At 54.2% G+C, this 15,645-nt stretch overlaps 1 protein-coding gene across 1 annotated transcript; it reads right to left on the minus strand.

The window, feature by feature from the left end:
• Positions 1-83: 83 nt before the first annotated feature.
• RFC5 (replication factor C subunit 5) lies at positions 84-14,233 on the minus strand. Its single transcript, XM_075012657.1, has 11 exons — positions 14,111-14,233; positions 11,586-11,650; positions 9,537-9,673; positions 8,958-9,037; positions 7,530-7,603; positions 6,557-6,716; positions 5,490-5,571; positions 3,750-3,879; positions 3,102-3,179; positions 2,473-2,527; positions 84-1,836 (listed from the first exon to the last, which is right to left on the minus strand). The coding sequence occupies exons 1-11, from the start codon at positions 14,164-14,166 to the stop codon at positions 1,740-1,742; spliced, it is 1,014 nt and encodes a 337-aa protein (XP_074868758.1). The 5' UTR covers positions 14,167-14,233; the 3' UTR covers positions 84-1,739.
• Positions 14,234-15,645: the final 1,412 nt, after the last annotated feature.

A 15,645-nucleotide genomic window follows, 5' to 3' on the forward strand; every position in this document is an offset into this window, starting at 1 on the left:
TCAACTTTTCAGGCAGATTAGAGGTCCATTGTCCTGGTTGTGTACTTCTTGCTCACTTTCTCTTTAGCTATCATACTGCTCTTTTTAGTCTAATTTGCAGGGAGTTTTCCAGCCAGGGCTAATGACTCATGTACTGTAACAAAGGGGGGTGTATGTGTGAAGAGATCTCACATACTCCTTCATTTCATTTGGTCTGGTGGCAGCAGCAACACAGGCTTTATCACCATTGCTCCTCTCCCCTGTTCTAACTGTCCACGTACATAGCATCATGCGACTGAAAGGGCCATAGGCTATTTCAGAACACACAGCAGTGACTGACACTATCTTCCCCTTGAAACTAGGCAGGCGACTTCCCCCCTTTTAGAAAAATGGAATCACGTATAAATTGGAAAACTAGTTCTCAGAGACCGAACTGTCACTGCCTCTCAATCCTGCCAAAATACCCCCAAACTTTTAGTGCTACTGGACTTCCTGTTTAATGAACACAAATGATGGCACAGGTGAGCTGGAAGATAACTGTCCACACTGTGCTGCTATACTGGTAAAAAAAAGGAACAATGCAACCCTCGAGCTGCATAACTCTGACAGGGAAACAGCTTTGCTGGGTCTGACCCAGCAAGCCTAAAACCAAGTTGTTAAAGTGCTGAAGGAGAGCTCACTAAAAGATCATAGCAGCCAAAGACTATGCTGTCTCGCTCAAAGTCTGGGAGTGGGGGCGGGGGGTGCTGTCCCTTTAAACCAGCCAACACCTGTAAGCTCCTTCTGTGCACTGAAGACACATAGCAGAAGGGATGGATGAAATCCCCCTCATCTGCAGAGAAGGGCAGTCTCAATACACCAGCCGTTTGTTATACCTCAGCACCACAAAAGGACCTGGGGCCTGAGGTGTGTCTCTCCAAGCCAGCACAGTGACTAGCCCCCATCACTCAGCGCTCTTCACTCGAGCATTTCTTTGGCATTGTCTGTAAAGAGCACACAGGGACACAGGTGGGCCGTCTGGAGCAGCCTGGGGGCTGACACTGAAGATAGGGTTTTTTCCCCTTTACCATGAGCCATAGTATTCTTGCCCTGGCGTATGCAGCAGCCTGACATGGCTTTACGCGGTGCCAGAGGTAAACATTTTCCCCCTTTCATACAATTGACTGAGTATGTGGTCACTCCTCAGCTGTCACTACACTAACCTGCTGTTACTGAGGACAGCTGGCTAGAAGCACCTTCCATACAGCCAATTTGCAGACTTCAGGATGTGGATTAAATCAAACCACCCCAGCTACTGCACTGAGTAATGCTATGCCAGTCTGGTTTCAGATGTGGCCATCACAGCTGCTAACACTAAAGGCTGGCAAGCCATGCTGAAAGGCAGCACCCAGTTAATGAAAGGAACTTGAAGCCTTAACACCCAACTACAGCCAGCTTCAACTTCTGGGGGTAAGGAAAGAGATGAACCCACCTTTCTGCCCTTCCAAGGGGCATTTCACACTGTGCTAAGACAGTTGTTCATTACCGCACACTTAGCTGCACAGCGCTAAAGGTTTGTGCTGAGTTCTCCAAAGTCAAGCACAATGAGGTGCATGTATCTGAAGGCCACATTTGTCCCCTCTATTGTCATCAGCATGGGGGCGGCTAATACAGTGGGTAAGCAACTACAGAAGCCGCTGGACTCCAGGATGTTCAGACAGCACCGTTCTCGCCTTTTACTACTTAGCAGGAGAGGTAAGCATTCGCAGCGAACTCCAGCCCTAAGCCTCAGCTACAATCAAGTCCCTGGTGACCTGAAAAGCAGCAATGAGGGAGCTGAGCTGAATCTTCTCGCTTGTGCCGGCAGCCAGTCTGTGCCTAAGCCAGAAGAAAAGCACATGTCAATACTTCCTTTGGCCAGAGCCAGCGCTGCAGGTATTGCTGGGTCTGTCATAGCGCAAGCCAGGCCAGACATGAGGGTCACGCTTAAAACATTCTTTCATGGAGAGCTTCTGGAAATGCACAGCCTTGCTTGCACCCGTGCTAAAACACAAGCAGGGGCCACTGAAGATGGGGAACGCTGTCCTGTAATTGTGATACAGGGTGGTGAACAGGAGAATGGGTAGATTGGTGTGGAGCTAGTCTACAGAAACTAAGCCACTCCGCACTGGGCAGGGAAAGATGGAAGGAAATAGTTTGGGAGGCATCGGACACCAATGGGCGCTGAGCCCATGGTTGATGATTTTGTGAAGCAGGGGTATAGCACGACCAGTAAACTTCCCTCAGGAGGGCTTCAGCCACGCCACATGCCTTAACTATGAACTTTTCTTTGCTCGCCCTAAGCAACAGGAATCACAAGGGCTAGAGGCTTGGCTGCAGCTCCACTTGCAAGTGGAAGTTGGGCTGAAACAAAAACCCACTGTAATGCACTTTGAAAGTGCTGGGCCGGCACGGTGTGGGGGAGGCATGGTAGCATCCTGCCCAGACAGACAGCACAAATAATGGGATACTCACTCAACGTCGGCCATTTTGATCAGTAGCTGGATTCGGACGGACGGTGGGAAGTCCACTAGGGAGTGACAGAGGAAGACGAGGTGAGTAAATTTGAAAAAAAAAAAAAAGGGTCCAGCCTGCTAAAGCTCAGAAGTGGCCCCGCTCCAGCCTGTGAAGGAGACTGGCTGGTTTGTTCAGCCTAAGTGAGTAAGAGGAAGATGGCTGCCCAGCCCTGCCGGAGGGAGACAGCAGTAGCACCCACTCGTTCCCTCACCAACAACAGTCTCCTAATCACAAATGTTTCGCAGCCAGCACGACCGTGCGCCACACAGAGAAACAGGGTGGACCAGACAGTGCTAAACAAGAACTGAAAAACCCCGTCTGGGCTAGTACTCTCCAGCCACCTCATGGACACCAACCCTGTGCCCAGTTCATCCCCCAACCCGTTGCAAGCTGACAAACACCTAAGGTGAGGTGTTACCCCTGGAGCTTCCTCTTTCCATAGGACAGACACCACCTTCCAGTGGTACAGCCTCACTCAGAGTTCCCCAGACTCCAGAGGGATCAGTTTCTAGTGGATTAATGAGGAAAACCACCTAAAAGCTACTTGGGTGGCTACAGGTCATGGCAGCTGGTCAGCGGAACGCTACCTCGGTGCACAAACAAGTGGATCTCTGTCAGGATGTCATGCAGAGCCAAACCCTTCAGCAGCTTCAGCTCCATAATTTCTGAGGACGGAGTCAAGGGATTTTCTTGCGCAGAATTTCTAAGCCTCGGAGTAGATGCCACCAAAACAAGGGCTCCCTGTCCCTCTGTTCACTGGATCCTGGGTGGGTTGAGCAAGGTACCAACTGGCACCCTTGTTGGCAAACGTACAGGGCCCAAATGTGTGTGATGCCGCATCCCTGCAGCCCTTGGGGAGCAGGATGGGGTGCTGAGCTCACTGGCAGCGCTGCACTCAGTGCCCAGAGGTTGAAGATGAAAGACCTGCGCCACACCGGTAACGGAGACCCCAGCCCACAGGACCTCACCACCCAGGGCTTCCCTGTGCTGGGAGAGAGGCACTAATGCTGACCAAGGGAACCAGGGCCCCACTGCCTCCTGGGGGAAAAGGGGACTGTACCAGCCAGGGGTGCTACGCAGGTGGGACTGACACAGGTTACGCGAGCGGCCAAGTGCAGTAGAATGCAAAAGCCTCTTCCATCAGCACTGCTGGGGAGAGGGGCCACGCCATGCCCCCGTCAGCGGGCCAGGCGGCCGCCTGGCTCACTCGCCCTGCAGGGTGATAGGACGGATACTCTTATAGGCCGTGGTGAAGTCCTGGTTCAGCATCCAGTCGAGGATGTTGGCAATGTCGGACTTCAGGGGGTGCCCAGTGCAGGTGTACACGGTGTCCTCGGTCACGTTCCCAAAGGCCATGGCTGTGCTCTGGCAGGGGAGGAGAGGGCAGCTTAGCTCCAAAACACAACAAGGAACCATGGGTGTGCGAGCGCTTTAGCGTACGGCTGCACAGGGATAAAAGACCCACGGCTGGCTCGGGTCAGGTGCCCAGGGCTGGGGCTGTGCTAAGATCCAGGTTCTAGGCACCTTCCCCTTTGCAAGGGCTCAGCGCTTAGGCTCCAGCCTGTGAGGCTACAAAGCCATTTTCAGCCCCATGCCTAGCTAACCCAGGCCAGGGCCTGGTGTTTATCCCCTTGCAGTTGTAGTCTGTGACCAGCACTGCTTCCCCCTTTCCCCCGTGAGCCATGAAGAACCAGCACACAGCAGAAGACCGGGCGGGATCCTGTCTCTCTGACGCATCATCAGTAGAAACTGCTAAGTGACCACGGGTGTCATCTGTACAATCGCTGGTAGGCCACGGGGTGGGGGGGGGGGGTCACTTGGCCACCATGTGCCCTTAAGAACCTTCCTTATTGGTGCCGGTACTTCAGGAAGGGAGGGAGGAATCTTCCCAGCCTGTGGCGAGGATGGGAGTGGAGGAAGCCAAGCGGCAGACATGAAACCCCTCCCATGGTGCCGCGTCACAGCAACTGCGGTACAGGCAGCGAAGGGCCCTCTGCCACGCTCTCTCGCCCACCACCAAAGGAAAGGCAACTGGTGTGATCAGGAGCAGGTTTATGGGGCACCAGGAGGGAGCACCTCAAAAGCAGGGGCAAGCCAACATCCTACCTCGCAAGGAAGAGCCGAGTCCACCTCAAGAGAGGCCACAGACACACTCTTGTCCCACCCACCCAGCCAGCTCCAATGATACGCCCGTTGGGCGCTGTTTGAAATGTAATAAGTCGGGGCACGTGAAGGCCAACAGTCCCAAGAACACCAGCAGGGTGCAGTTCATTGCAGTGGGGTCACGCCAAGAGTCCTCAGGCCTAGATGCCTCACGGATACCCCCAGAGTGGAGGGAAACCGTGTGGGTGGGTAGAAGCTTATCGCACTGAGAGACGCTGGAGCACAGTCCAGTCCCCAGCGGACCCCAAACTCCCCGACCCAGGGGCTGAAGGAAGCATCCAACCCTGCAGGCCAAACTCTATTGAGAGGAGCCTCCCCACCCCGTTCCCAGTTTCCCATCTCCTGCGGCAGCAGCTTCCCTCAAGCCACTCATCAGTGGTCTTCAGAGAGAGCTGTCTCCCCAGGAGTCACCGCAACACTTCAGGGCTGCAGGGGTGGGAGGACGGCTGAAGGTTCTGGCGAGCTCTGAGGTGAACCAGTTGCCTGTGGGTGAATATACGTGGCCCACAGCATTACCATCTCTACTGTGCTATTCCTGCTGTAGCTACAGTCTTACAGGGAAGCAGTCCTCCGTGCAACAACTACCAGCGCTGACTGAGCAGAGGCAGAGCCCTGAATCTTGCCCTTATCTGCGGAGAGGATGGTGCTGCATACGACCAACAGGCCTCATGCCCTGTGAACAAGTCCATGCACACATCGAGGGAGGAGACGTCTATCTGCCATTACGTGTGTGGCACAGCTACCGCTCTGAAATGAGGGACACAGCCGCTCGTGCGGGGGACAGCGGGCAAAAGACACACCCACGACTGTACCTGTAAAATATTCAGAGCTCTGCGCATGTCACCGCTGGAGAGGGTCACCACTGCTTTCATCCCGTCTTCACTTATGTCGACCCTAAGAGACAGACTTTAGGATGCACAGCTAGGGGCCTGGAAAATGGCTGAGTCACACCAGAGTCACTACGGGGCACCCCAGTATTTGAATCATCCTGAGACCATTGCAAAGCAATGCATGGACGTGGCACCAGGAGCTCTGGGACCCTCGGTCTCCATGCAAACGTTATCTTCTCTCCTCTTCCCTCCCCATTCCAGGCTGCCGGCAGCAGAGACAGCAGATCCTCGCCCCTCAGGAACTAGACTTCCAGCCCACCCCCACATGTGTTGGCAGCATGGGGACTGCTGTCCTGTGTGGGCACCCAGATAACTCTTCGGTGTCAAAAGCAAAGAGCTGACACAGCTGCAAGAGAGGAAGTGAGTTGGCTGCGACTCTGCCTTGGGCATTCTCAACACCGAGTCACTGCACTGCACTGCAATTGCAAAGCCTCATTCTGCTGGGCTGCACCTGAGCAGGCTCACTGACAATGGAGAGGGCTCAGGTGCGATTAGAGCAGGATCTGGCCCTACAGAACCTTCATTGGTGGGGATGGGAGTCAAGAGAATCCAACTCAAGTTTACTCAGCTAGCAGTGGGCGACCTGAGTGAGTGTGCCCTGGAAAACCCCATATGGGGCTCCAGAGGCCTTCTCTTTACAGCCCAACACCTGCATTTGAAGCTGCAAAGGGACCTGCCCAGAGACAGAGACGTGCATCTGCCAAAGGTTGAAGGGAATGGATTCTGGAAGAAAAGACATGGAGGAAAATCCCAGCTCCGTGCCTGGGGAGAAAGGTGTGCTGGAAAGGCAAGTGAAGGTAAAAGCTGTCATTTCCACAGGTTAAGAGGAGGGTTTAGGAGAGTGAAGAGAAATGCGGGAGGAAGGGTATTATGCAAAGCAATAAGAACGCCTGGGATTGCATGAACAAGTCAGACCCTGCCCCAATGCGAGATCTCATTTCCATCTAGATCTGGCTCAGCTCCCTTCCCCCACTGCACGTTTTACTCACCCCTCTTCCTCGATGACGTGCTGCAGCCTGGGGCCCATGAGTTCTGGGGTCAGGGGACCGAACCGGAACCTTGTGCACCTGGACTGCAAGGCAGGGATGATCTTGGAGAGGTAATTACAGATGAGACAAAACCTGGTGTTCTCGGTGAATTTCTCAATTACTGCCAAGGGAGGAAAACGGAGGAAATTGCCGGTCAGAATTTGCAGCAGCCTACGTTTGGGCAAACAGGAGAGAGTGAGGTCAGGTCTCCACTAGAACTTACTCATAGATACGCATTTCCAGCGACAGCAATGAGGGAGCTCGACAGGGGAAACTCTCCCATCAATCTCCCTTACTTCTCGGAAGATCAAGGAGTACAGGGTTCAAATGCTGACCCCGATGGTTTGATTTCACCTGTCCCTATAGGCGATCCGGCAGATCAGCCTGGATCGAGTAGCAAGGACGCTCCCTTCGTTAGCACAAACCCTGTAAGCCATAGACTGTACCACTCTGCAGAGGGCGACACTGCCAGGATAAAATAGCTGGAATGCCTGGAGCTAGAAGTTCTCTTCTGAGAAGGCTTGGCCTGAGCCTGGCGCCCTTCCAAAGGAGAAGCACCAGGAAAAGCTGCACCCATGTCGTCACCACAACTATACCACCCGCATTCCTCCTCTCACTGCTCTCTGGGGGAGTTAACATATATTGCTCCATCCATCCTGAAGCGTGGCTCTGATAGCCATGCACGATCACATGCAACCTGCCCCAGCGTAGGAGATGCAGGCATGGCGAGTTAGGCAACAGCTACCTGGCCTACACCACTGCTCTTACGTGCCCTGTGACCTCTCCCTCAGGAAAAGCCCAGGCAGAGAACTTGGTCAGAGGGCAGGAGGCAAAACTGCAAGACATCACAGCTGGGCCCTGTCTCAGCAAATTACTGGCAGAGTCCTGGAATGCCACTAGGTCCTTATCTTCTCACAAGGCGAATGCCACTCACCTCGCCGCAGGGCATTCTGTGCATCCTGGGTCATGGCGTCTGCTTCATCCAGGATGACCAGCTTAAAACCCTTCCTAGTGAAAGAGAGGGGACGGCTGCTTCGGTCATGCCTGCTGGTTAGGTTGCAGGCCTGAGCTCTGCAGCTGGAGGATGACCATGGAGGTGAGTAACCGTGGCTTTGGGAGCAACCAATGCCACCGGACGGTTTACTCCTCCTCACACCGGTCTCTTTTTGGCTGAAAGCCAGTATTTCCAGCCGCTGCTCCTAACCCATCCACCTCCCTTCTCCCCAGCCTCGCAGCAGCAGCAGCCCTCGACCTACTCCGAATCCTCCATCCGCCCTCCCCTCCAAAGCACCATCCCCGCACTGGTGGCAACAGACATGGTTTCAGAAGCAGCCATGGAGCGGCGGTGCCCAGCGCAAACACACCTCAGGGCCATTGGATGGGAGTAGATGTATCACATCTCCGATGATCCGGCCCGGGATGGTCCTCCCCGCCCCTCCACCCAAGACAAGGCACTGCCTATCAGGAGCCGCTTCTGAGTACGTTAGGCCTTGATTCATCTTTTCCTCTGTTGCCCCCCACATGCTCCTCCTAGGAGCCCATCTCAGCACTCTCCCCCAGCTTTCCATAGCAGCAGTTCTCAAATGGGGGATAGGGACCCCCAGGGTGGGGGGCGCGAGCTCCCAACCTCCCCCCAAACCCCACTTTGCCTGCAGCATTTATAATGGCGTTAAAAGACATTAAAAAAAAAACCTTTGGGGCTTACAAGGGGGAAGGGAGCGTGCCGCACACACAGGCTTGCGATGTGAAAGGGGTCACCAGTACAAAGGCTGAGGACCACTCCTCTACAGGAAAGCCCCCAAGGCTTTATCTCGAAGCTGTGGGGATACACTCCTCTCCTTTGGGTTACAACCCCCACGGAAAGGGCACCAGCCTTCTTTCCTACCTCCCTGAATACTCTGTTTCCTCCTCCCCTACCATGCAGGGAAACACTGTCCACACAGCTCCTGCCTGGTCACTGTCGACCCCCTTCTGTGCCTGGGTGTAACGATCCTTTGAGAAAGCACACGTGTTCCCCCAAAATGAGACCCCCGCCTTTCAGCCCAAGAGCGGTACTTCAGGGTTGCTGCTTTGTGGTCTCTGGACACCGAGCATGACTTGGAGAGAGGGGCAAAGCGAAGATAAAAGGAGGAAACGCTCTTGGAAGCAAGTATCAGAGGGGTAGCTGTGTTAGTCTGTATCTGCAAAAACTCTGAGAAGTCCCGTGGCATCTTACAGACTAACAGAATTTTTGGAGCATAAGCTTCACTTCGTCTTTGCCAATGAACACTTACGCTCCAAAAATTCTGTTAGTCGATAAAGGTGCCACAGGACTTCTTGTTTTCACTCTTGGGAGGCGATACGTACATCTTATGGCACTTACTTAAAGATCGTCCTTGTGCTGGCAAAGCTCAGGATAGGGCCTCTGACTACATCGATTCCTCTGTCATCTGAAGCATTCAGCTAGAGGGAGAGAGAAGGAGCTGGCATTCGGAGGGCAGTACTAATGCAGCAGGGTACAGCAAGCGCTCGACGGCATGCTGGTGAAACACTGTGGTGGGATTTTACATTTAAACTGCTGCAAGCCACTGCATGGACGCGTATTTTGGCTGAAGGGCGGCTTAAGTTTACTGAGATCCACTGGTGAAAAGTGCTTGTTAAAAGCTTCTTATTGCTATTATTAATAATTGGGAATGGTGAGAGCTAAATGGACGCGATCATCTCAAACTAAAATGAGAGCGTCCGCTCACCAGGTCAACTTTCTTGGGTACCCAAGCTGCAGGCTGCAGTGTGTCTGCAGGTGTCTGTATCTAGAGGCAAAAAGGATGCTGATCATTAGCAGTGTTTGTTTACGTAGAAGCAGCACTTCAGGATGCCAGCTATAATCCCTGCTAACCTTTCCCCATGCCAGCAGCAGTTAGAGGGAGGGGGACGATACCGCTAGTAGGATGCTGTGATTCACCTCTAAAACCATGGAGTTGAATTCCTTGTCTTTGTACAGCTGTTTAGCACAGGCCAGAATGGTGGAAGTCTTGCCAGTCCCAGGTGGCCCATAGAAGAGAAGGTGAGGCAGACGGTCTTCGCTGATGAACTTCTGAACTGATGAGGGAGGGGTGAGCAAACGAAGAGACCCTTCTGATTAGACAGGACACTAGATGACAGGCAGTTGCTCTCCCCGTTCTTTGGGGGGCCAGCCTCTAGCATCTTCTGCCTACTGAACTGCAGTAGTTCCTGCCAGCGTACAGCAAATTCAAAGGAAGTTTATTTTCTTGCTCCGAACTGCTAAACATTTCTGCTGGGTTTTGACCTCGTCATCTAGCTTAGAGTTGTGCCCTCTGCTCCAAAGCATTTCACCAGCTATTCACATGGCTGAGCTGATCTCAGTGTCTGCAATAGGGTGCCAAGGGATGCACCCTTCTCTCTGTATCAGTGCCAGAGGAGGTTAGAGGGCCTGGCTCAGCAGGACACAGGTGAGGGGGCGTCCTGCAGGGCAGAAAGGTGGGCTCCGTGGTATGTCGGCATATCACAGATGCCACCGATGCCACCAGAGAACTTTCCGCACAAGTAACACCAGAGAACCATCCTGCCCAAGGGAGGGAGCAGAGAGGACACCAGCCAGAGTGTGACTACCTGCAAAGGGCCTGTCTAGTGAAGAGACCATTCCTTCAGATTGAAAACTCTTCCCCCCACCCCCCGTTCAAAACAGTGAGTCCCCCCACCAGCAGGGGAGGTGGCCATGTTCACCTCTGTAGTGACTGGTAACGATGATCAGGCCTCCTGCAATGGAAGCCAAGGGAGCGAGAATAAATACTGGGTTTAAGAAGCCCACCCCGTCTGCTTGTTCTTCCACAGAGGGGCTGTGCTTCCTCTCATCAAGCTGCTTGCGCCTGAAGCTGGCTTTTCCCATCCTGACTTGTCTTTTCCTGGGCTCTGCCCCCCAGAGCCAGCCAAGCTCCCAATGAGCCTTGTTGCTGAGTCTTCTCTGCCTAGCTTACTCCCAGAAGCCTGCTAGGGCAGCAACTGCCACAAATCCCTCAGGGGAAAAGGAGCTGAGGGGACAGTCTCCCCAAGGAGACAAATCACAGCCCTAGGAGGTTGCTGGGTATGAGACAGAGGAATCAATCATCTGTCACGTTAGCCAGAAATCTGAAAGGAAGATAGGCGCGTTCCTCAGGGAAGCTCTGCAGCTGGGTAGTCTGGGCAACCTGTCCACTGCTGGTGAGGCAGATGTTCCAGCAGGAATATCAGGGAGCAGGCAGGTCTGGTTCTTCCCCCATTATGGCCTGAGGTACCCACTGTAACAGATCTGTGGCCCCTTGCACCAAGAAGAGAGGATGATGACATGTGAATGGGACTTTCTGGTGACCAGAAAAAACAGCCTGCATGGAACACAGGACTGTAATGTTAGACTGATTCTCCTTATAGAAGTTACATGGAAAGGCTGGCAAGGGTATGACGGGAGGCAGGAAGGGCATCCTATAAAGGTTGCAAGGAACATGATGTGATGCCTCTTAAAAGGTTAATTCCAAACACCGGTGGCATCTTCCACCTCTCTCTGCAATTTCATACCGATCAGTAGAGAATCTAGGCTCCCATCCCACCTAAAAGAATTAAGGCAGTTCCCTAAAAAGGTTCGTGCACATCCAAAAAGGGTTTATTAGGAGACCCTTGTTAAAATAATAGCAACAACACTGATTGGATGACAAGGAAATTATTCTATTTAATGGGATTCTATAAGCTTGACACCAATTGCAAAGGTGCTTGTTTCCCAAGTAAAAGTCAAGCTGTGTTATCAAATGGGGTGAGCACATAATGTGGAGTCAGGACTCCTGGGTTCAACTGCCACCACGACCCCTCACTTTCCTCTGTGACCCCAGGCAAGTCATACCACCTTTGCCTCAACTGCTTCACCTGTAAAATGGGAATTATAATTGCCTAGCGCAAAGGTATCATGGGAGCTAATGTCTCTAAAGGGAGGTTTGCATGAAAAGTGGTGGCAGTAAATACTCACTTGTGCTCAGAATGTCCTGGTGGGAAATTAGGTCATTCAGTGTCTGAGGACGATATTTTTCTACCCTAAAGATAAAGAGATTTTAATATAAACGCAGATGAGGAGCAGAGACTTCAGGCATTTCACAAGTGTTGAAACCAGGTGTTCTGGGCATGAGATTATCCTGTTTTCTTTCCTGTGCTGGACAACAAACACCTCCAATCTACTCTGGATGTGGAGTGGCGGCCCGAAACCAAAATCTTACCCTGTGGCTCTCGCTGCCAGTCAAAGGGGTCTGTTTTCTGAACCTAGAGCCGAGCTCACAATTTTTGTGCCAACACCTATGGGGAGCAGGCTCCAGGATCATCAACTCCAAGCCCCACTGACTCCTAACACAAAAGCCCCTTCCAAGTACCACCTCATCTCAGCTGAGGACTTTTATCTAAATAAGATCACAGCTGCAGTTCCCTCTAAAGTGGGGACACCAGACTGCTCTTTTGGCATCAGCAGCATCTTTAAAGGCCCCAAAAGTTTGTCTTTCCTGACATTATTAGAAAACTCCTTGCTTTAGGGACTAGGTCCAACTCTGCTTTTTAACCGCAAGATGCTTTGTAAATCCTATGTCTTTACATCAGCATTTTCAGGGGCTTGATTGTGGGTGATAGGCAGAGAAGCTGGAAGTTGTTGAGCTGGGAGTTGCAATACAGTCCCACACAAAAGAGCAGCTGAGGTGGGTTCTGCTGGCTGAGGACAGGACTGGCTGTGCAGTCACCCTGTTTTATTATTATATTTAAACAAATATTCTACACTGAACTTAGGGTGAGCCAGGCTCGGTGAACGCAGAACTAAGAGCCACCCAAGCAAGGTGTTCTGTGAGAACTGTTCGAGTGTGCCCTGAAATTCTGTCAATTCCCCCTCATTGCAGGGGGCAACTGATGACCCCATGCCAGCTGGGGCTCAAGCAGCAAAGCTGCCTGCTGTGGGGAGGGAGGGTGGGAGCCTGTCCCAGCTCCAACAGGTTGGTGGGAGGGCAACATTTATGAGCAATTGATTTCAGCTGAAAAAAGTGGGTGGGCCTTGGAACTCTCCCTGAAGTGTGCCACCTTATTGAAAAGGCTGGGATCTGCTGCCTTAGGGAATGGCTGGCTTTGGACAAATTGTCCTAGTTATAGGGTTCCATCACTCTTGCCAGGAGGAAACTGGCATTTGCAGTTACCAAGGACTTTGCTGTAGCTTTACCCAGATGCTCTCCCAGTAGAGGTGCCTGGAGGCGGCAGGGTAGGGCATGCCACATCAGAGCAGGTGAGCAAACAAACCAACATACCCCAGCTTAGAGACACTAAGTGCCTGAAGCCCATCCGTTTCCCCCAACATCTCTCCTTCCCACCCCACAGGAGGGAATGCCTTCCCCAGTTCCCGGCTGGAAGCAGGACCCTTCTCAGACCAGAAGGCACATGGGAGTTGTTACTGACAAAAGTGGGATGGGCCTTCCCAGCTCCACACCTGCAAGAGCCCTAGAACAGTGTTTCTCAGCCAGGGGTACGTGTATCTTTGGGGGTACACAGAGGTCTTCCAGGGGTACAAAAAGTATCTCACCAAGATCTTTGCCTAGTTTTACTACAGGCTACATAAGATCACTAGTACACTCCAAAAAGTTCATTCAGACAGTGACTTGTTTCTACGGCTTCATCTGCCTTACGCTGAAATGTAAGTACAATCTTTCTATTCCAGCTCACTGATTTGATAGTAAGATAGTAGAAAGGCGGCAAGTTTTCAGCAGCAGCCTGCAGTGATAGTTTTTATAAGTAAACAGTTTTTTGAGAGAGGTGTAACTTGGTGGCTTGCAAAACAGATCCGACTCCTGCAAAGGGTACAGTAAGCCAGAGAGGCTGACTGGCACTTGTTTCAAGACCTCAGATTACTTTAGGACTATGTTTCTCAACCCGTGGTACATGTACCCTTAGGGGTACGTGAGAGAAGTCTGGGGGTACTTTATAAAATAAATTGAGTAACACAGCCCTAGAAGCTGGCCTTTGGGGGTGGGTGAGGGGGTCTTACGCGATTTGCACAACCCCTTGCAAGGAGTTATCTGACCTCAGGAGCTGCGGCTGCTGGTACCCTCCGCACCTCTCCCACTTTACAACCCACAGAGCCTCAGGCCCTGCACGTACAGCTCCATTACAGCGCTCCTGCCCGCAGCATGTCAGCAGGAGAGAGCAGGGGCGGGCGGGAGAGTGGTGCACGCAGGCGGCGAGAACCGGCGGGCTGCAGCGTTTGAGCTGTGCCCTCCGCAGGGCCAGGGGAAAAGCGTGGGGGAGTGAATGAATCCCAGACAGTACCTGTAACCCAGCACGCAACGGGGGCGGGTGCAACCCCAGATCCGCTGCACGCCGCCCGCCAGCTCATGCATGCAGCGGACGCGGGTGGGGAGGGGGAAGGGCCCGATCCCGGGCGCCGCACGCAGCTGGGGGGAAGGGCCCGATCCCGGCTGCGCCGTACGGGCCAGCCGGGCCCGGGCCCGGGCCCTGGCCCTGGGCGTCTCCTACCATGGCAGGTTCCTGCTCTTCCCGGCCGGCGGCTGCGTGGGGGCTGCAGGCTCCATGGGGCAGCAGCGGAGCCCGGCGGCTCGCGCCCAAACCGTTCCCGGGCCTCGCGAGAGCGCCCGACACCCCGCCCACCCCCCCACCCGGAGGGGCGGTGCACGCGGCTGCGCCCCGGGAGCTGGGGACGGGCAGCAGGGGCGCGTGGCGAGCCCGGGCTGGAGAGGGCGGGTGTTCCCCCCCCTCTCCCCGCTGCAGCCGCTGCCTGGAGAATTCCCGCCCCGCCCCCCGGGTTGCAGGCGGCTCCTGGGATGGGGCCCCTCCAGTCCGTCCCCCGGGCTGCAGGCGGCTGCTGGGATCGGGCCCCTCCAGTCCGCCCCCCGGGCTGCAGGCGGCTGCTGGGATCGGGCCCTTCCAGTTCACCCCCCACCCCCGGCTGCATTGCGGCTCCTGGGATCGGGTCCTTGCAGGCCACCCCCACCCCGGGCTGCATGCGGCTGCTGGGATCGGGACCTTCCAGTCCGCCCCCCCCCCTTACCTCCCTTCCTCAGAGATTTATGCGGCAGCTGGGATGGGGCGTTTGAGCTGGCATGGGATGTGCGGGGGATTCAGCCCCCCTGCCCTCCCGTGCTCTGTGCGGGGTATGGCCCCTTCCCACCAGGCTGCCATCACGGACAGAGCCCTGACATTAACAACGCTGGGGTCCAAAGTGGGGTGCTTTGGGTCTGGCAGGGGGGACAGGACTGGACGTGTGTCCCTCAGGGCGCTGATAGCCATTGAGCAGACGAAACAGTTGCTTGCTGTGTGCAGTGGGAATCCCTGCAAGCAGGGGGGTGCACGGGCACCCAGAGTTCTCGCGCCACGCTGGGGGCTTGGCCTGCTGATGTCTGCACTGTCTGTGCTTTCAAGCCTTCCTCTGCAGCTTTGGGGCTGGGAGCTGGCTTGTTTTGCTTTTTGAAAACAAAAGCTGAGAGTCCCCCGAATCCAAGAGGTGGGGCTGGAAGGAGAGTAGGGAATATCAGGAGACAGGGCCATCTTCTGGCGTATGTGGCTGTGTAGGGCACTGCTAAATATGAGGCAATAGAGCCGGGCCCTAGCCAGCTGCAGGCAGTGCTGGGTCTGGTGGCTGCCCCCACCCCCCAGCTGTGTCCTATTACTGCTCTTCCACTTCACTGGGGTCAAGAGCAGGGACCCCGAAGGGCTGGGAGCCGATGCACAGGGTAGGTGTGGGCCTGCTGGCAGAGCCCTGGGTGGCAGCTGGGACCCCAGGCATGAAGCTGGAAGTGGCTGAGACCCCAAATGAAATGAGAGGGTGCTGCAGCACCCTTACCTTCCCATGCCTGTGCCTCCTTGTTCTGCTCCTGCCCCCATAGCCTTGAGTGCAGCCTCCACCCTGTGGAGCAGCTGCCCTGCTGTTCCCCCACCTCTGTGTAGGGCACCATAAGCCATAAGGACAGCCGTGTCTCCAAATTCGGAAGTGCTGGAAACGATGCTGATTTTCCTCCTTTTAGCTTCCGGGCCCCTGGAAATACTTTGTCCCA

The sequence above is a fragment of the Carettochelys insculpta genome, chromosome 18, assembly GCF_033958435.1.
Source record: "Carettochelys insculpta isolate YL-2023 chromosome 18, ASM3395843v1, whole genome shotgun sequence".
In the NCBI taxonomy this organism is placed as follows: domain Eukaryota; kingdom Metazoa; phylum Chordata; order Testudines; family Carettochelyidae; genus Carettochelys; species Carettochelys insculpta.